This window comes from Crinia signifera, chromosome 9 (assembly GCF_055691185.1).
Source record: "Crinia signifera chromosome 9, ASM5569118v1, whole genome shotgun sequence".
NCBI classification, from domain to species: Eukaryota; Metazoa; Chordata; class Amphibia; order Anura; family Myobatrachidae; genus Crinia; species Crinia signifera.
Window position 1 is genome coordinate 130274065 of NC_139225.1, and position 21780 is coordinate 130295844.

The following is a 21780-nucleotide window of genomic DNA, read 5'->3' on the forward strand; positions in this document are numbered from 1 at the left end:
AACATCAATTCTCAGGCTTGCGTGCAGGCCCAAAATCATTCAATGGTCACAACCATCAAATGATTTCTGTAGTGCTCGGAAATCTAAATCAGTCTCTGCTAACTTCAATCTCCGAGAACTGGTCGAGGAGCTTACGTCCATTTACATCAGCCGTCCGGCCCCAGAAGGCAGGTATCCGCCCATATCGCATGGGGACGCCCAGCATTTTTGTCTGTATGCCCAGGAAACTCACCCTTCACTCCTCCTTTCACGACCCCACTTTGCGAGAGCCAAGTCTCCAAAGGCGCCCGCATAGAAGTCCTGCACATGCGAATAAGCGAATATGTGCATGCACAGAGCTTTAACATTAAACCTCTGTGCGAATGCAAGGGGTACTCCCAGCTTCCTCAGGAGCAGAATGAAAACGTTTTCATTCTGCTCCTGAGGAAGCTGGGAGGTTGATCCCAGGGAACCGCGTTGAGCTTTTAATACCCTTCCAAAAACTTTAACAATTGCATATACCACCACTGAGGGCCACCATATGGACTATGGACAATTGAACATCTACAAACCAAATAAGTCTCCATAAAACATCATATCCGGAAAGCAATCCGAAGCAGCATAAGACTTGCATAAATCATCCAGGTTTACCACCGCTCCATCAGAGGAACCTTATTCCATCTTTGGACCTTGTTTCTGGGACCTACTGTACCAGCCATATTTTATATGGAATTCCATAGTTTAATTGCAGCTTAGAATTTTTAATATTTATTGTAAAAGATACCGTTCCAATCGATACACTTTTTGTGCTGGTACACTCTTTGTTTCGCTTTGTACACACCTATTTGGGATTGACTACCACTGTACCAACTGCAGATAGTAGTGCATCGATCACATTTCTTTATTGTTGTATATCTTTATAGCAGTGGTGCATCTAGATATTTGTAGGCCCCATAGCAAACACTTGTAAACGCCCCTAATTACCACCCAATGGTAAGAAATGTATACAGTACATGTAACTTTGATATAAAAGGCAGGCCCCTTTCAGTTTTGGGCCTCATAGAAGCTGTGCTCCCTACACATACCGGTAGTTATACCCTTGCTCTATGGAACCCCTTGTGAACTATTGGGCCCTAGGCAGGTGCCTAGGTTGCCTTGTGGAAAATCCTCCTCTGTGGTCAGGTCAGTCATTTGGGCGTGATTGTAGTGGGTTCTATTACCTAGACATTATTTAAGCCAGCAAGGACATGTTAGGTTCTGAGCAGTACAGAAAAGAAATCTCTTTGGATCACTGTAGCAGATTACACATACATACTACAGAAAAAAAACTGCAGTATTTCTAAGAATAAATATTGCCCAAACTATCACATGATTGCAGAACTATGTGATTTGCTCATTCTAACATGACTTATTGCTTACGCCCCACCTACAGTACACTAATGGGTTTATATCATCTGCATGAACCCTCCTCTGTCATAGATAGGTGACTGATTGTGCTCAGTGTCTTGGCAGACCGTACGTGAACTCAAGCCAGTGGGAGCTACAGTAACTGAGAATGTATTTACCACAAGATTTCACACAGCTGCTGATATTATATGTGTTACTCCTCTTAGGGTTTTTATGTTTGAGGAGATTTTGGAGAAAGGACAACCTCCCCCCTGGACCAACACCTCTTCCATTGTTGGGGAACCTCAGAGAGTTAGGAGCGGGAGGAATAGTACACGCTGTGACTAAAGTAAGTCCCACTAAAGTTTTTTTTGTTAACTAGATGAATCTGATCAGATACAGTATCTTACAAAATGTTTAATAGCAACGTTTGTTGTAATTACAGAAGTGGGTATGATAGGAGTGTTGTAGGGGAACATCACCAATGGTGCTGGTGGAACAGATAGTCAGCCTGATTCAGGCTTGAATCGGCCCCGTTTCCGATGGTGGGTTCTGCGCATGCGCGGATATGAGAATGGGCAGACCCCCTGTGCAAATGCTTTTTAGTGTGATACTCGCCAGTGGGGACTCATAAACTGCCTCCCTCCCCCGCCATGGGAGACTGCTGGCCAGTCTTTGATACTGAAAAGTCTGCTACAGTGACGTGCTGTTTCCTGGCATCCGTTGGAGCGGGGAACCTCGCCTGATATGAATATTGGCAAAGGCACGCAGCTTATATTGGCCCATTATGGTTAGTGCCGGTTTGTTCCCGCTAACACCTGCTAATGCTGCTGCTTCCTCCACCCATATCAGCATGCAGTAGATGACCGCTGATGTCTGAGAGCAGTGCGGGTAGCACTCAGTGGATTGCTGGTCTGGCAAAAACACAAGGAGATGCTGATGATGATGCTGCAGAGGGAACCAGAAGTGATGCAATGTGGTTCATGTACATGGCAATGGAAGACTTCTGCTATTACAGTATTATTTTCAAGTACCCCCAACCGGTCTGCAGTGTACCCCCAGGGGTACTATTGTGGCACCCTGAGGGACAGTAATATATATTATAATTTTCATTGCATACATGGTGTTGGATTTGAACTGAACACGATGCAATGTACTACAAAAAAATCTGCCTGCACATACTATTCTGCCTTTCGATATGGATCCATAGGAGCAGGCATTGCATTGCAGGGCAAAATAAATATGGTGTGATTTAAAATAGAGGCAATGCAATTGGAACTAAAAAGTTCAAATCGTATGCGAGAATAGCACCATGTGTGGGCACCTTAAAGGTAACAGGTATAGGCTATATGTATATATGGTATGTATGTATGGAAACAGATATCTCTAGACAGACAAGACAGCACTTCGTATGTGAGAATTGCACATTGGGGGTAATTCTGGTTTAACCTTCCCACGTGCATTAGCACGGGAGACCTATATTTCACAACTGTGTAAGTTATTTATGTGCATGAGCAACTGCTGTGTGCTAGCGGCCACGGCGAATAAATTATTTGCCGGGCGCTCGCACACAACAGTACAGGTGGGGGGTACATAGGGCGGTGGGCCTGGGGACTCACCCATGGTAACACCAAGTGTTTCATGGGTCATCCCCATGAAAAAGTTGGGCGTGTGCATGATAATTACACAAAGATGGGGGTTTTCGGGGGTGGGCAGCTGACATCAGCGGTGTCTCAGATCTGCGAGATCTGGAGAAATGATTGGATGGTCGCCGACCATAGAATGATTTCCCCCCCGCACCCAAGGCTGTGATTTGATGATTATGCAAATCATCCATTCACAGCCGTGCGGGGGATTGCGGTGTGCAAAAGGGGAGGAGGGGGGGGGGGGCAGCCATGCTAAGATGGGAGTTCTATTTCAGATGGGATTTTGCATTGGGCAACCTATGAAATACTATTTATTATATTCTAGAGGGTGCTAAATAAATAAGAAGTAGATTCTGATTTGTTGCACATAACAATATTGATCCCATCTGCAATAGATGTTAAAGAATGCCAAAATATATCATGGCTGGTATTTTTTCCCCTAAATGCTAATGTCAGTCAATTGCAATGAGTTGGATATGTTTCGCAGGAGTACAATAATTGAATATTTTCTGTTCTAGTGAAGGAGATCATCAGCCACCTCTGGGCTGCTCCATGGCATCATATAGTACACTTTCCATCACCCCTTTAGTTTGTTTAATAGGTACTTGTTTCCTAGCTCGGCTCCAGCGATAAAAATTGTATCCATCAGGACCCCCCGAAATCGCGTCGATCGCATGCAACCAAATCTCATGCGATACGATCTACGTGATTTTTACATTGGCCCCTATGTTAAATGGCCCCCAGACCACAATTTTTATTGTTTCCCAACCCTGATGGGTCAAATCCCCCCATTGTTAACGCCACCCCACGATCAACGCCAACGAGCGCAGCGAGCCCGCGAGGGTCGGCGGTACGCATCCTCCGACCTTTTCATACCCCTACTATCCACGTCGGCGTGGAGTTGACTTTATATAGTGTGGTGAGTGCAGCGAGCCACCGAGCCTGAAGCGTGGCGTGTGTAGCGAGCCCCGCGCATTACTTCACAGGTATTACGCTTCGGGTTGTCGTTCATCGTGGGGTGGCGTTAACAATGGGGGTGGGGGGGGCATTTGTCATGTAAAATACCCATAAGGGTTGTATACAATGACTTTTGTTGGTAAGCTGCTCAATCAAAGGTGTGTCACTCAGTTGCCAAAAGGGAGGGGTAATTCTGTCAAGGAAAAAAACATTTTGTATCCCAATTGCACACTGAGTGAGAAAATAACTACATAATAATCAGATAATACAGAGATCTTGGTTGCATATATCTGCAGATATAGTGCTAAGCCCCCAGGCCGTACGTCAAGGCATCTCTGTCACTGGAGGTCCCTAATACTGGGTATGGGTCTGGGGTGTGGGCCCCCAACATGCTGACACAGGCTGAGTACTCCAGGGCAGCACACAAAAGAAAATTAGTAGGGTTTAATAAGAAGCACATAAGTGCTATGTAGGGAAGTGAAGGTGTGATTAAAATACAAAATATATACAATGTGATAGGAAAAAATAAGTATTAATAAAGTGTTAGGGTGTGCTAACCTGGAGCAGACCAGCCCTACCAACACAGGGGGCACCACACTCCCAAACCCATCCCATTAACAGTAACATATATGTCTGGGCTTAATAGCCCAGTGTAAGGCCACATGATAATGGCATATAACATCTGAGAGCCAGCTTACCTGGAGATACCCCTGGCTTCTACAATGGCACTCAGGTGTCAGCAATCCCTCCTAATGCTGACCCATCTATGCCTCTCTTAACTGCACAACACTTTTGTTGGTAAGCTGCTCAATCAGAGGTGTGTCACTCAGGTGCCAAAAGGGAGGGGTAATTCTGTCTAGGAAAAAAAACATGTTGTATCCCAATTGCACACTGAGTGAGAAAATAACTACATAATAATCAGATAATACAGAGATCTTGGTTGCATATACTTTTTTTCTGCTCTGTCCACCAGGGAGCAGCCAAGTCACACAGAAGTGGGGCAAGATGCCAATATTGCAGGCACTGTAAAGTGGAGTCTTGACTGCGTCTGTGGAGTCATCAGCAGCGGAGTGCTCCAAGTGTGAACACATCTGAAATTGTCTGTTCTTAACCCTTTCAGTGCCATCAATGTTGTGAGAGATGCTTAAAATATCTGCAAAAAATGCAAGCGCCGCCCACATCATCTGTTCGTTTAGTATTAATAGAAGTTTAGTTTAACTATTGCACCAAAAAAAAAAAGAGAAAAAAGTGGATGGTAGCTCATAAAATACCGCCTGTTGGAACGTCAGCTAAAAAACCCCTGAAAAAACCCTTGTAGGCTTTATGACTGGCGACCTTCTCCATGGGGTCCTTTAGGAAATTTTGGTGCTTGATTTTGGCTAATAGCAAATTGAAGATATTAATTTATGAACCTGCCTGATCAATATTTTTTCTCATTCAGCTCAGTGAGAAATACGGTGACATATTTACCATCTATATGGGGTCCCATCCAGTCGTGGTGGTCACCGGATACAAGTTAGCAAAACATATCTATTTGGACAATGGAGACGATTACCTAAATCGGGGGAACATGCCAACTTGGGAATCTTTCTACAAATCTCACGGTAATCAATCATTCTTCATCTGTATCCTTGGTCCAGTTTCATCTATGAAGGAATATTCCACTTCTATTTGCTTTGAGCAAGACCGCTGAGAGAGGGGGAGCAGGTACTAATTTCACGGGGTTGCTGGAGGGGCCCTTTGGAGGCCCTTGTCCAACCCCTCCTTCCCCCTTTGTCCCTCCCGGGAAGCAGCACACACCTACAGCATGTGCTGTGCGGACAGCAGGCTCAGCATGAGCGTCTCACTGACAGCGCAAGAGTTAATGCTGAGCCTGCTGTCAGCACATGCTGTAGGTGTGTGCTGCTGCTGCTGCTGAGGGGGGGAAGGGGGGGGGGGCAATAACACTCCACCCTTGACTTTACAGTATTTTTCAACCCCCCAAAAACATTGAGGGGCGTGGCCTAATTGTAGGAGGCATGGCCACCACCATGATTAGGGCACTCCCCAAAAAACTTCCCGGGCCCGGCATACCTCTCGGCAGCCCTGACATTTAGTTGTATCATTTTATGAATTACAGGGAGGGGGTGGTATGCAGGCAGGGGGTGGTATGCAGGCAGGAGGTGGTATGCAGACAGGGGGTGGTATGCAGGCAGGGGGTGGTATGCAGGAAGGGTGTGGGTGGTATGCAGGGTGTGGGTGGTATGCAGGATGGGGGTGGTATGCAGGGCGTGGGTGGTGTGCAGGCAGGAAGTGGTATGAAGGGAGGGGGTGGTATGCAGGCAGGGGGTGGTAGGTATGCAGGGTGGGGGTGGTATGCAGGGTGTGGGTGGTATGCAGGGAGGGGGTGGTATGCAGGCAGGGGGTGGTAGGTATGAAGGGTGGGGGTGGTATGCAGGGTGTGGGTAGTATGCAGGGCGTGGGTGGTGTGCAGGGAGGGGGTGGTATGCAGTCAGGGAGTGGTAGGCACCTCCTCATGAATTTGTATTGCTACAGATTACATACGTATGCTAAGCTGCTGCAAGCCTAGCATATGCAATCCTAACTAAGGGCCTGATTCAGGGCTGTTTGCTAGGCTGTGTATGCTAGCAACCCTAGCGAAACGCACAACCGGCCTGCCCACTACAATTGCCGCACCCCCCTGACAAACCTATAGTTCTGCCTATTATGATTTGGTCACGTATCCCTATAGATAATCAATATATCTTAAATTCTGTAACTAGCTCTAACCAGCTACAGTAAATCATATTTACTTATCCTGCATTCAGGGGTGCCGAGAGGGAGGGGGAGCAGGTACAATTTACCCGGGCCCGGGCCTGTCAGGGGGGCCCCGGTCTGGACACACATTTTTTTTTTATTTGGTGGGTCTAAGTGCGCCAGAGTCAGCTTTTCATCAGCGGCATTGGGAGTGCAGATGTGGGTGAACCTGGGGCAGCAGCATCCCAGAGGTCCTTCCTCTCTCCGACTACAGGGTCTGCTGAGAGCCAGCCACGTGACTTGGGAGCTTACCGTGGCTCAGCGACAAGAGGATACTTAGGGTAGGTAGTACCTGGATTCCAGGAGGAGCTGATTTAGAGAGAGGCCACCTCCCTCGTGAGTACCACCCACTCTGCAGAATCCAGCCCGCCCCAATCCCCACATTCCCATCCCAGCTGCCACCAGCAGCAACAGGTGCCAGCGCCATGTCTCCAGCCCAGCAATCCCAGACCTGATTCCCCACCCATGTACAGGTCACTGCGTTCCAAGGTGGAATGTGGATGGCTGGTTGCTCTGTGTCTGTAACAAGGTCCGCAGAGTGTGCGGGGAGCACTGTCCGTGGGGGCCCCACAAAGTTGTTGTTCCGGGGCCCAGGATTTCTCTTGGCGGCCCTGCCTGCATTCATAATGCAGATGTGAACTTTAAGCACAGATATTCTGAAATCTCAATAACAAGTCTATTGATAGGTCTTTGTCTGGTTTTGTGGCCAAGCTATTCCTAGAAATAGCCGTCCGGCCGTCCAATATGGTTTCCATCAAAGGAAAACCTTAACTCATTTCAAGAATCTTTTGACAAAGAGGAAAAGGCTGTATAGGGGAACGCACTGAAAGTTAAAACGTAACTTTTATTGATTATATATTAAGAATGCCTTATATCATAGTATGGAGCGGCATATAAACAGCAAAAAATATTGGAAAAATTAAAAATACATACAAGTTACACACAAGATAAGTGATGAGACAAAAAGATAAAGAAATAAGTGTTCTAAAATACACAGATGTTGGTTAGGGAGGAGAACTGCAATATAACGAAGATTGAGTCTCTATTAAGTTGTAGCTCCTAGTCTTGTGTGTCTAAATGTTCTGAGAGAGATACCACTGGGAGTATGATATTCAATTTTATGGATACAGGATAGTTTTATTAATCTAAGTATTGAAAGTGATATTTGGCTCTTGTGATTAGTACATTATAATCCGTGGCACCATTCATCGTCCCGTTGCATTGGGTATTCCTCTCTCACTGGTTCCTCAATGCCAACTGACCGATGTTGGTGTAAACTAGATTCTGCACACACTGTATAATATTATGTGGAAATACCACTCACACTGTGAATATGGGTGGTCCTTTCTCACAAGTTCAACCGTGGCACTTGAACCAGTGTTTGATGTATGTTTAATACAGTAAATATATTCCTCGGGAATATTCGCAATGGGTAATCCACTCTCACTGGTTCCCTATTTGCGGTATGGTTTCCAGGTTATCTTCATATTCACATAATATTGTCTTTTAATGGGTTATATATTTATTCCCATGTTCCAATAATACACCTGGTTATTGCCACAATTGATGGTGAGACACAAATCTAAAATCTCTACACAGTGTGTAATACCTCAAATGTAGGGTATTCTTTTGTATTTATTATTTTTGTATACCAATATTGATATATGGTCAGTTAAGAACTTTAACTGCCCTCATATGATCGGTCTATTTATTCACATAATAGGTATTCCACTCTCACTGGTTACCTATTTATAGTATGATTTATTGGTTTACACTAGATGTATTTAATACTTTAGATTTTATTTACACTTCTCATTAATCCACATAATTGTTGCTCCAAACAATTCAAACAGTATCCATAAGCAGTAATTGGTTATATAATATGTACCGGGTACAGTTAGGTTAGGGAGGACTCCTTGTAGCATAATGTAATGTTGTGATTTGATTAACATAATGATTATATAACAGGAGACCAAGAGAGAGAGGACTGGGAGATAGATATAATAGTGGATTAGAAAGGCAATACAGTGGGGAGTATTCAATGCCTCAGATTCGCCGTTTTTTTTCAGTGAATCTGGCAATTCGCTGGGTTAACGGCGAATTTTATGTCACAAAAAACAATTCGCCATATTCAATGGAGGCAATTCGCCACAAATGAACAGCGAATGTCTGCCGATTCGCCGTAAATGATTCTCCACAATTCGCCTGTGATTTTCAATGGGGTTTTTAGTGGAATTCGCCGACAGTGTATTCAATGCTCAAATGGAGAACTGCTTTCTCCATTGATTTTCGCCATGATTCTCCGTTTAGCATTCGTCATCTTTTTTAGGTGAACTGTGATGTGTACTTGTAAAATTAATGGTTTTTTTTTTAATGTCATTAAAAAAACAGGTTTTTTAATTTTTTTTGAAGGTTCTTGCTTTTTTTCCCGCTTTACAAGCACCTCTATTTTATTTTGATTTTTTTTTCCCTCACCGAACTGACAGCCAGCTGAGCTGCGCCGGGGGGAGGGGGGGTTCGGGTAGGTATGCGGGTGCCGTCACATTGGAAGGCAACATATAGGGACGTTTACTTGTGTAACACACACAATCCTATATAACCTCTCTCACCCATTTCTTACCCTTACAGGGCCAGGCTGCCGTATCACTCACAGGCTGCCCTCAGGTATTTTCAACATACAGGGCTTCCGTAGCCTCTCAAGGAATCACATTGTGTAGTGCTGCTGCGGCGGCCTCAAATGCCGACAATAACAGTCGGTTTGTGACCGCGTTTACCGCTGCACCACTGCCCCAGCCCGCCGCTGCCCCCACCTATGTGCACCAGCGGGAATGATCTGGGCGGCAGTGGAAGCTTGTATGTGCCGGCCGGCCGGACCACCCGCCCGCTGTGTCAGTGTCACTGACACGGACTGCCAGCTCAGCCACCGGCAGCCTGTCAGTGCGTCGGGCGCCCACCACAGACCCCGCTCCCCCTACACCACTGCTTGCTCACTCACAGCCAGCAGCCGGGTGACAGGGGGAGCGGTGCCGCGGTCGTCGCGCACCGAGTGTGTGTGTGGGGGAAGGCTCCGGCAGCAGCTGTCACTAGGGAGAGTCGGGTCCAGCATCAGCAGCAGTCGCAGTCCTCTGGCAGCCCCAGCGCTGTGATAGCAGATGTCAGCGCCGGGGCTGCTGGAGCCGGAGGTCTGCTGCTGCTGATGGACCCGCCCTCAGGCTGTGCGGCATCAATGTGCTCCCCCGCCGGGACTCCGCTCTATCCCCTGCAGTGGCAGTGTAGCCGCAGGAGCAGGGGAGAGAGCCAGGAGCACAATTCGTCATAGGGGGTAATTTTCGCCGTCAGGGGCTGAGAGCCCCTGACGCGTTGAATACTGAGGATGGGCGTCTGCCAGCGAATCTCCCAGCAGGGAGAATCCAAGGCGAAAGGGCAGCGAATCCTACACAGGATTCGCTGCCACCCACGACCCCCGGCCATTGAATACTGGCCAGTGTATTGTTGCAAGATTGATATAACTGCAATTTTGGTAACTGACCACAGGAGGGCAGTCAAAGCTCATAACTGTATTGCTCTTATATGATATTTGCAGCAATAAGAAACACTGGTGTTCTAACCCAATTTATTGGTATTATATAACCAATTACTGCTTATGCATACTGTTTGAATTGTTTGGAGCAACAATTATGTGGATTAATGAGAAGTGTAAATAAAATCTAAAGTATTAACCCCTTCCCGACATTTGACGTACATTTACGTCATGGTCGGGAAGCACTTCCCGACACATGGCGTAAATGTACGTCATGGATTTAAACTGTCACCGCGTCTATAGACGCGGTGACAGTTTCAACATGTCTGCTGTCCCTGACAGCAGACATGTCCGTGCATGCCCAGGGGGGGCTGCGATGCCGCCCCCCCGTCGGCGATCGCTGTGATTGGCTGTTCAGTGTGAACAGCCAATTACAGCGTTTTCCTGTGTCACCGGCGAATAACGTTCGCCGGTGACACGGGATCAGAGGTGATTGGTGCTGTAAAGTACAGCACCAATCACCGCGGGGTGTAAGGGTGACACTGGTGTCACCCCACCTCACCCCGCCCGCCCCCAAAGGCCGTGATTGGTCCGTCGGACCGACGGACCAATCACAGCCAAGGAGGGGGATTTAAACTAACGGTGACTGCACTGCAGACGCCATTCCGGTCTGGAATAGCGTGCAGTGCGGTCACCGTACCCCCCTGCCGCCATACTGACCAGAACCTTGCTCCATACTTTCTCCATACTTACCTGATCGCTGCTTCATCACTGCTTCCTGGATCCTGTTGCTACTTGTGCCTTCCTGTGAAATTGTGCTGCTGCAGTGTACTAGCTAGATAGAGAGATAGATAGAGAGATAGAGAGATAGAGAGAGATAGAGAGATAGAGAGAGATAGAGAGAGATAGAGAGAGATAGAGAGAGATAGAGAGAGAGATAGTGTCAGAGAGTGCTATATTTTGTGCTGCTGCAGTGTGATATAGTTATAGATAGAGAGAGAGAGATAGAGAGAGAGAGAGATAGATAGAGAGGCCTAGTGACAGAGTGCTATATTTTGTGCTGCTGCAGTGTGATAGTTATAGAGAGATAGAGAGAGATAGAGAGAGAGAGATAGAGAGAGATAGTGACAGATTGTGCTATATATTTTTTATATAACTGACTGCTGCCCCCTCCTTTTGTGCTGATCAGTATAAATTAACTGATCAGCAACTTTTTGGGGGCGCAGGTTTTTTTTTATATATAGATATACCTGTCAGTGCTGCTGCTGCAGTGTCATAGAGTGATAGATAGTGAGAGATAGAGAGATAGAGAGAGATAGTGACAGAGAGTGATAGAGAGTGCTAAATTTTGTGTCTGCTGCCCCCGCCTTTTGTGCTGATCACTATATCTGAGGTGATCAGCAACTTTTTTGGGGGTACAGAGGTTTTTTTTTTTTATATATACCTGTCAGTTGCACCAAAGGTTGTGCACCTGCTGCACCTCACTGGTAATCAGTGTCGCATCACTGATCACCTTTTTTTTTTGTGTGTGTGCTGTGGGGTCTTTTTTTAATTTTTTTTTTACACACACTGTGATTTTGTGGGTGTCCTGTGGCCGCTGTGCGCTGATCAGTGACGTACATCACTGATCATCTTTTTCGGCACAGGGTTGATCTATTTTTTTTTTTTTTTTGATCAAATTCCTGTTGCCTTTGAGCGCTGTTCAGTGACAGACGTTACTGACCAACATCTGTGCTCAATTTTTGGCGCAGGACCTTTTTTTTTTTTTTTTTTTAACCCCTTCAATTTTTTATTTTTAACCCCTTCATTTTTTTTTTTTTTATTGGTATAAAGTATTTTTTTTTTCTGCACCACATACACACTACACACTACATACCCCCCGGATTGAAATAAAGTTTGTACCCCCCCCTACACTATACACGTGTTGAAACATTTCACTACCAGTAACACAAAAATAAAAATGGCATCCCAAATGTCCTCCCAAATGTCCTCCCAAATGTCCTCCCAGTCATCCAGGAGAATGTATTCAGTGGAGGAGGCATATGCCATGCTTGCTTCTGACTCTGACACAGCCAGTGATGCAAGCGGGGAATTTGAAGGATTCGCCTTAAGCTCCTCTTCCTCCTCTGGTGATGAGGGACCCCCTCAAAGACGCCCCCGTAGAGCAGCTGAGACCCCCCCCCAATAATTGATCTCGTATGGACCCCACCACCAGACAATTTTGAGCCCCAGGTTCCTGAGTTTTTGGCCATGCCAGGAATCCAATTTGATTCCACAGGTCTCAGAGAAATTGACTTTTTCAAATTATTTTTCTCTGATGATTTTATAAATTGAATGGTGGACCAAACTAATTTATATGCCCAGCAGTTTATTGCTCAAAACCCCACGTCATCATTTGCTAGGTGGACCCCTGTAGATGCAGTAGAGATGATGACGTTTTGGGGTCTGGTGTTTCATATGGGCATAGTAAAAAAGCCAGAAATTAGGCAATATTGGAGTACAGATGTTCTGTACAGTACTCCATTTTACCGTATGGCCATGACCCGGACTCGATTTGAGACAATTCTTAAATTTATACATTACACCGATAATGCACAGTGCCCACCCAGAGATGATCCCACCTTTGACCGGCTATTCAAAGTCAGGCCGGTCATTGATCATTTCAGTGCCAAATTTGAAGAGGTGTACATCCCTGAAAAATTCATTTGTATCGACGAGTCCCTTATACATTTTAAAGGAAGGGTTAAATTCCGCCAGTACCTTCCCAGTAAGAGGGCAAGGTATGGCATAAAAATGTATAAACTGTGTGAAAGCACCTCAGGGTACACCCACAGGTTTAGGGTTTATGAAGGGAAGGATTCAAGAATTGAACCGCCAGAATGCCCCCCCTCCCTCGTAGGTGTTAGTGGAAAAATTGTCTGGGATTTAGTGCACCCCTTCCTGGATAAAGGTTATCACCTCTATGTGGATAACTTTTACACCAGCATCCCCCTGTTTAAGGCCCTTGGTTCAAGAGGTACAGCAGCTTGCGGTACTGTGCGCAAGAACCAAAGAGGCCTCCCAAAAACGCACATTGCCCAAGTAATGAGAAGGGGTGAAAGCAGGGGAATATGCAACAAAAATATGTTGTTGGTCAAATATAAGGACAAGAGGGATGTCCTTATACTGACAACAATTCACGGAGACAGTACCACCTCCGTCCCTGTACGAGGTACCAGTACCCACACCTCCAAACCTAATTGTATCCTGGATTACAATAGGTACATGTGCGGAGTTGATCTTTCAGATCAGGTACTGAAGCCGTACAGTGCCCTGCGGAAAACAAAAATCTGGTACAAGAAGGTGGCCGTGTATATCATCCAGATGGCACTGTATAACGCTTACGTGCTATTCCGTTCTACCGGCCAGAGGGGGACATTTATGCACTTTCAAGAGGAAGTCATAAAGGGCCTAATATTTGGGAACCAGCAGGCAGAGGGCCCCAGTACTTCTAGTACTGGTCCCCGTATTGTACCAGGGCAGCATTTTCCTGATGAAATCCCCTCCACTGGAAAAAAGGGCAGGACACAAAAAAGGTGCAAAGTTTGCTATAAAAAGGGAATAAGAAAGCAAACTATTTTCCAGTGTGACACTTGCCCCGACAAACCCGGCCTATGTATAAAGGAGTGTTTTAAAATATACCACACATCTATGGAATATTAGGTTCATAATTTCACCGTGCTTCGGGGGTCTTGCTAATGCCACATAGCACCCACCATTCATTCCACCAGAATCTGTGCTGCAAAATCCAAAAATCACTCCTTCCCTTCTGAGTCCTGCCATGCACCCAACTGGTACTCTTTGGTCACATGTGAGGCATTGCCGTACTTGGGAGAAATTGGGGCACATATTTTGGGGTGCTTTGTCTCCTTCATACCTTGTGAAAATTAAAAATTTTGAGCCAGAACTGCATTTTTGTGTAAAAAAATGTAATTTTTCATGTTCACTGCCCACTTGTATCCAAATTGGTGAAACCCCTGGGGGTTTGAAATGTACACTATACCCCTAGATGAATTCCCTGAGGGGTGTAGTTTGCAAAATGGGGTCACTTGTGGGGGGGTTCCACTGTATTGGTGCTTGGGGGGTCTTGCTAATGCAACATAGCACCCACCAACATTCCACCAGAATTTGTGCTGCAAAATCCAAATATCACTCCTTCCCTTCTGAGTCCTGCCACTTTTTGGTCACACATGAGGCATTGCCGTACTCGGGAGAAATTGGGGCACAGATTTTGGGGTGCTTTGTCTCCTTCATACCTTCTGAAAATGAAAAATTTTGAGCCAGAACTGCATTTTTGTGTAAAAAAATGTAATTTTTCATTTTCACTGCCCACTTGTATCAAAATTGGTGAAACCCCTGGGGGTTTGAAATGTACACTATACCCCTAGATGAATTCCCTGAGGGGTGTACTTTGCAAAATGGGGTCACTTGTGGGGGGGTTCCACTGTATTGGTGCAACATAGCACCCACCATTCATTCCACCAAAATCTGTGCTGCAAAATCCAAAAATCACTCCTTCCCTTCTGAGTCCTGCCATGCACCCAACTGGTACTTTTTGGTCACATGTGAGGCATTGCCGTACTCGGGAGAAATTGGGGCACAGATTTTGGGGTGCTTTTTCTCCTTCATACCTTCTGAAAATGAAAAATTTTGAGCCAGAACTGCATTTTTGTGTAAAAAATGTAATTTTTCATGTTCACTGCCCACTTGTATCAAAATTGGTGAAACCCCTGGGGGTTTGAAATGTACACTATACCCCTAGATGAATTCCCTGAGGGGTGTAGTTTGCAAAATGGGGTCACTTGTGGGGGGGTTCCACTGTATTGGTGCTTGGGGGGTCTTGCTAATGCGACATAGCACCCACCAAAATTCCACCAGAATCTGAGCTGCAAAATCCAAAAATCACTCCTTCCCTTCTGAGTCCTGCCATGCACCCAAATGGTATTTTTTGGTCACATGTGAGGCATTGCCGTACTCGGGAGAAATTGGGGCACAGATTTTGGGGTGCTTTGTCTCCTTCATACCTTCTGAAAATGAAAAATTTTGAGCCAGAACTGCATTTTTGTGTAAAAAAATGTAATTTTTCATTTTCACTGCCCACTTGTATCAAAATTGGTGAAACCCCTGGGGGTTTGAAATGTACACTATACCCCTAGATGAATTCCCTGAGGGGTGTACTTTGCAAAATGGGGTGACTTGTGGGGGGGTTCCACTGTATTGGTGCAACATAGCACCCACCATTCATTCCACCAAAATCTGTGCTGCAAAATCCAAAAATCACTCCTTCCGTTCTGAGTCCTGCCATGCACCCAACTGGTATTTTTTGGTCACATGTGAGGCATTGCCGTACTCGGGAGAAATTGGGGCACAGATTTTGGGGTGCTTTTTCTCCTTCATACCTTCTGAAAATGAAAAATTTTGAGCCAGAACTGCATTTTTGTGTAAAAAAATGTAATTTTTCATTTTCACTGCCCACTTGTATCAAAATTGGTGAAACCCCTGGGGGTTTGAAATGTACACTATACCCCTAGATGAATTCCCTGAGGGGTGTAGTTTGCAAAATGGGGTGACTTGTGGGGGGGTTCCACTGTATTGGTGCTTGGGGGGTCTTGCTAATGCGACATAGCACCCACCAAAATTCCACCAGAATCTGAGCTGCAAAATCCAAAAATCACTCCTTCCGTTCTGAGTCCTGCCATGCACCCAACTGGTATTTTTTGGTCACATGTGAGGCATTGCCGTACTCGTGAGAAATTGGGGCACAGATTTTGGGGTGCTTTTTCTCCTTCATACCTTCTGAAAATGAAAAATTTTGAGCCAGAACTGCATTTTTGTGTAAAAAAATGTAATTTTTCATTTTCACTGCCCACTTGTATCAAAATTGGTGAAACCCCTGGGGGTTTGAAATGTACACTATACCCCTAGATGAATTCCCTGAGGGGTGTAGTTTTCAAAATGGGGTGACTTGTGGGGGGGTTCCACTGTATTGGTGCTTGGGGGGTCTTGCTAATGCGACATAGCACCCACCAAAATTCCACCAGAATCTGAGCTGCAAAATCCAAAAATCACTCCTTCCGTTCTGAGTCCTGCCATGCACCCAACTGGTATTTTTTGGTCACATGTGAGGCATTGCCGTACTCGGGAGAAATTGGGGCACAGATTTTGGGGTGCTTTTTCACCTTCATACCTTCTGAAAATGAAAAATTTCGAGCCAGAACTGCATTTTTGTGTAAAAAATGTAATTTTTCATTTTCACTGCCCACTTGTATCAAAATTGGTGAAACCCCTGGGGGTTTGAAATGTACACTATACCCCTAGATGAATTCCCTGAGGGGTGTAGTTTTCAAAATGGGGTGACTTGTGGGGGGTTCCACTGTATTGGTGCTTGGGGGGTCTTGCTAATGCGACATAGCACCCACCAAAATTCCACCAGAATCTGAGCCGCAAAATCCAAAAATCACTCCTTCCGTTCTGAGTCCTGCCATGCACCCAACTGGTATTTTTTGGTCACATGTGAGGCATTTCCGTACTCGGGAGAAATTGGGGCACATATTTTGGGGTGCTTTTTCTCCTTCATACCTTCTGAAAATGAAAAATTTTGAGCCAGAACTGCATTTTTGTGTAAAAAAATGTAATTTTTCATTTTCACTGCCCACTTGTACCACAATTGGTGAAACCCCTGGGGGTTTGAAATGTACACTATACCCCTAGATGAATTCCCTGAGGGGTTTACTTTGCAAAATGGGGTGACTTGTGGGGGGGTTCCACTGTATTGGTGCAACATAGCATCCACCATTTATTCCACCAGAATCTGTGCTGCAAAATCCAAAAATCACTCCTTCCCTTCTGAGTCCTGCCATGCACCCAACTGGTATTTTTTGGTCACATGTGAGGCATTGCCGTACTCGGGAGAAATTGGGGCACAGATTTTGGGGTGCTTTTTCTCCTTCATACCTTCTGAAAATGAAAAATTTTGAGCCAGAACTGCATTTTTGTGTAAAAAAATGTAATTTTTCATTTTCACTGCCCACTTGTATCAAAATTGGTGAAACCCCTGGGGGTTTGAAATGTACACTATACCCCTAAATGAATTCCCTGAGGGGTGTAGTTTGCAAAATGGGGTCACTTGTGGGGGGGTTCCACTGTATTGGTGCTTTGGGGGTCTTGCTAATGCGACATAGCACCCACCAAAATTCCACCAGAATCTGAGCTGCAAAATCCAAAAATCACTCCTTCCCTTCTGAGTCCTGCCATGCACCCAACTGGTATTTTTTGGTCACATGTGAGGCATTGCCGTACTCGGGAGAAATTGGGGCACAGATTTTGGGGTGCTTTGTCTCCTTCATACCTTCTGAAAATGACAAATTTGGAGCCAGAACTGCATTTTTGTGTAAAAAAAATAATTTTTCATTTTCACTGCCCAGTTGTACCACAATTGGTGAAACCCCTGGGGGTTTCAAATGTACACTATACCCCTAGATGAATTCCCTGAGGGGTGTAGTTTGCAAAATGGGGTCACTTGTGGGGGGGTTCCTAACTTTTAGCATCTTATGGTGCCTAGAAACCTACATGGTGCCTAAAAAATAATCTCATAAAAAGGAGGCTCCAAAATCAAGTAGGTGCTCCTTCTATTATGAAGCCTGTGGTTTGGTCACCGTGCACACTAGGGCCACATATAGGATATTTATGAAAACAAAAGAATTGGGGGAATCAATTTTTAGTCACATTTCTCTAGTAAAATGTACTGTGTTCCTTAGAAAAATGTATTAAAATTGCAAATCTGCAAAAAAAAAGAAATTTTGAAATTTCACCTACACTTTGTTTTAATTCCTGTGAAACACCTAAAGGGTTAACAAACTTCCAAAATGCTGTTTTGAATACTGTGAGGGGTGCAGTTTTTGAAATGGCATCATTTATGGGGGTGTCTCACATACAAGTCCCTCAAAGTCACATCAGAACTGAACTGGTCCCTAAAAAAATCAGTGTTTGAAATTTTCTTGAAAATTTGAGAATTTGCTATTCATATTGTAAGCCTCCTAGTGTCCCAAAAAATTAAAAGGAAGTTGAAATAATGATGTCAACATAAAGTAGACATATGGTCTATGTTAGTTATTCACTATTTTGAGTGGTAAGATTATTTGTCTCACAAGCAGAAAATTTAACATTTTGCAAATCGCTAAATTTTCCATTTTTTCACGATATTTTGGTATTTTTCACAAAAAAACACAGACTGTATCGACCCAAATTTACCACTAATTTGAAGTACAATGTGTCACGAAAAAACAATCTCAAAATCACTGGGATAAGTAAAAGCAAAAAAAAGTTATCCCCACTTAAGTGAGACATGTCAGATTTGAAAAAAAGGGCTCTGTCAGGAACGCAAAAACTGGCTCTGTCAGGAAGGGGTTAAATACATCTAGTGTAAACCAATAAATCACACAATAAATAGGTAACCAGTGAGAGTGGAATACCTATTATGTGAATAAATAGACCGATCATATGAGGGCAGTTAAAGTTCTTAACTGACCATATATCACTATTGGTATACAAAAATAATAAATACAAAAGAATACCCTACATTTGAGGTATTACACACTGTGTAGAGACAATTTTAGAACTGTGTCTCACCATCAATTGTGGCAATAACCAGGTGTATTATTGGAACATGGGAATAAATATATAACCCATTAAAAGACACTATTATGTGAATATGATGATAACCTGGAAACCATACCGCAAATAGGGAACCAGTGAGAGTGGAATACCCATTGCGAATATTCCCCAGGAATATATTTACTGTATTAAACATACATCAAACACTGGTTCAAGTGCCACGGTTGAACTTGTGAGAAAGGACCACCCATATTCACAGTGTGAGTGGTATTTCCACATAATATTATACAGTGTGTGCAGAATCTAGTTTACACCAACATCGGTCAGTTGGCATTGAGGAACCAGTGAGAGAGGAATACCCAATGCAACGGGACGATGAATGGTGCCACGGATTATAATGTACTAATCACAAGAGCCAAATATCACTTTCAATACTGAGATTAATAAAACTATCCTGTATCCATAAAATTGAATATCATACTCCCAGTGGTATCTCTCTCAGAACATTTAGACACACAAGACTAGGAGCTATAACTTAATAGAGACTCAATCTTCGTTATATTGCAGTTCTCCTCCCTAACCAACATCTGTGTATTTTAGAACACTTATTTTTTTATCTTTTTGTCTCATCACTTATCTTGTGTGTAACTTGTACTGTATGTATTTTTAATTTTTCCAATATTTTTTGCTGTTTATATGCCGCTCCATACTATGATATAAGGCATTCTTAATATATAATCAATAAAAGTTACATTTTAACTTTCAGTGCGTTCCCCTATACAGCCTTTTCCTCTTCGTTGTCAAAATTTTGTACTTCTGTTGGGAACAGCACCCCCCTCGGTATAGATATAAATTTGGGGGTCTCTTTTGCTATTTTTTTTCTCAATAAGGTTGTGCGGGTATATACTCAACCCTGTAAGGGGTTAATCCAAATTCATTCCAAGAATCACAAGGTCATTGTGGGGGAGGTTAATACTGAAAATCATTTTCTTGGGGATGCTCATAAATGCTGAGCATTCCCCTGATGATGCTCCCTGCTCGCCCCCCTCCATCCCCAGCCCATGCAAAAGCCTCGGCAAGTGTGTTACTCGCCAAAGGCGTTTGCACAGGGGCTCTGCACATGCTTCCCACACCATCGAAAACGGGGCTGATTTCGGATCCATATGAACGCGTCTGAATTGGCCCCTAAATCAGGCCTTTGTTTTTGCTTTCTAGCCAGGACAGTTTTTTTTATGACTGTTTAAATATCTACCAACTTCCACAACATAGTGTATATAATAGGACTTACTGTACATAATAGGACTTACTGTACATAATAGGACTTACTATATATCATAGGACTTACTGTACATAATAGGACTTACTGTACATAATAGGACTTACTGTATATAATAGGACTTACTGTACATAATAGGACTTACTCTACATAACAGGGCTTACTGTACATAATAGGACTTACTGTACATAACAGGACTTACTGTACATAATAGGACTTACTATATATCATAGGACTTACTGTACATAACAGGACATACTATACATAATAGGACTTACTGTACATAACCAGTGGTGCAAGTAGAATTTTTTTCTTGGTGGTACTGATGGCCTCCACCAAAAATGGGCGTGACCATGTGTCATGAGGGGGCGTGGCCACACAAAGCTAGAGGAGTGACTAAATGACAATAGTGGCGTGGCATCAGGAGACAGGGAATGAGAAACAGGGAATGACTGGGGGTGGGTTGGCTCTTGGGGGAGAGCCGGGCAGCTTGTGCTTACAATTGTGGGTACTTGTTTCCTAGCACGGCCACACCGATTAAGATCGGGGTGGTCGTGCTGAAAAAAATCGGGTCGATCGCATCGCATGCGATTTGGTCGCATGCGATGCGATCGACGCGACCGACCGATTTTTGACCCGATTTTTTTCATTGAATCCAATGTAAATTGGGTCCCTGGGACCCAATTTTACATTGTATTCAATGAAAAAAATTCCCAACCCCCCCAAATTGAAGCGCGTAAACAGCAGCCCACGATAGACGCATACCCGAAGCGTGGCGAGCGCAGCGAGCCCGCGAGGGGCGGCGGTACGCGTCCTCCGACCTTTTCATGCCCTACTATCCACTAGGGCGTGGAGTGAGAATAGAATAGTGCGGCGAGCGCAGCGAGCCACCGAGCCCGAAGCGTGGCGAGCGCAGCGAGCCCCGCGAGGGGACGCGGATACCTTCACAGGTAAACGCGTCCCTTCGCGGGCTTCACAGGTGTCCGCGTCGCCACGGACACCTGTGAAGCCCGCAAGGGGACGCGTATAACTGTGAAGGTATCCGCGTCCCCTCGCGGGGCTCGCTGCGCTCGCCACGCTTCGGGCTCGGTGGCTCGCTGCGCTCGCCACACTATTCTATTCTCACTCCACGCCCTAGTGGATAGTAGGGCATGAAAAGGTCGGAGGACGCGTACCGCCGCCCCTCGCGGGCTCGCTGCGCTCGCCACGCTTCGGGTTGGCGTCTATCGTGGGGCGACGACGGGGACATCTATAATGTGAAATGGGTCATATGGACCCATTTCACATTTTTTGACATTTTTACACCATTTCAATGTTAAAAATTTTTTTAACATTGAATCCTATGCAAAAATCGGGGGCATCGCGTCGCATCGCGTCGGGACCAATGTTAATGGTCCCGACCGACGCGATGCCCCCGATATTTTACCTTTCCCGACAAGATTTCAATGTTAAAATATTTTTTAACATTGAAGTCTATGGAAATATCGGGGGCATCGCGTCGGTCGCGTCGGGACCAATGTTAATGGTCCCGACCGACGCGATGCCCCCGATATTTTATCCTAGCCGGC

General features: G+C 44.9%; 1 protein-coding gene across 1 annotated transcript in view; it reads left to right on the forward strand.

Annotated features, from left to right (window-relative positions):
- Positions 1-1457: 1457 nt before the first annotated feature.
- The window catches only part of LOC146036036 (cytochrome P450 2G1-like), a 64058-nt gene continuing 43735 nt past the window's right edge, over positions 1458-21780 (forward strand). The window contains exons 1-2 of the mRNA XM_083159803.1: positions 1458-1714; positions 5410-5572. Coding sequence (XP_083015929.1) covers positions 1535-1714; positions 5410-5572 — 343 coding nt within the window. The 5' untranslated portion in view covers positions 1458-1534. The remainder of the gene's footprint in view (positions 1715-5409; positions 5573-21780) is intronic.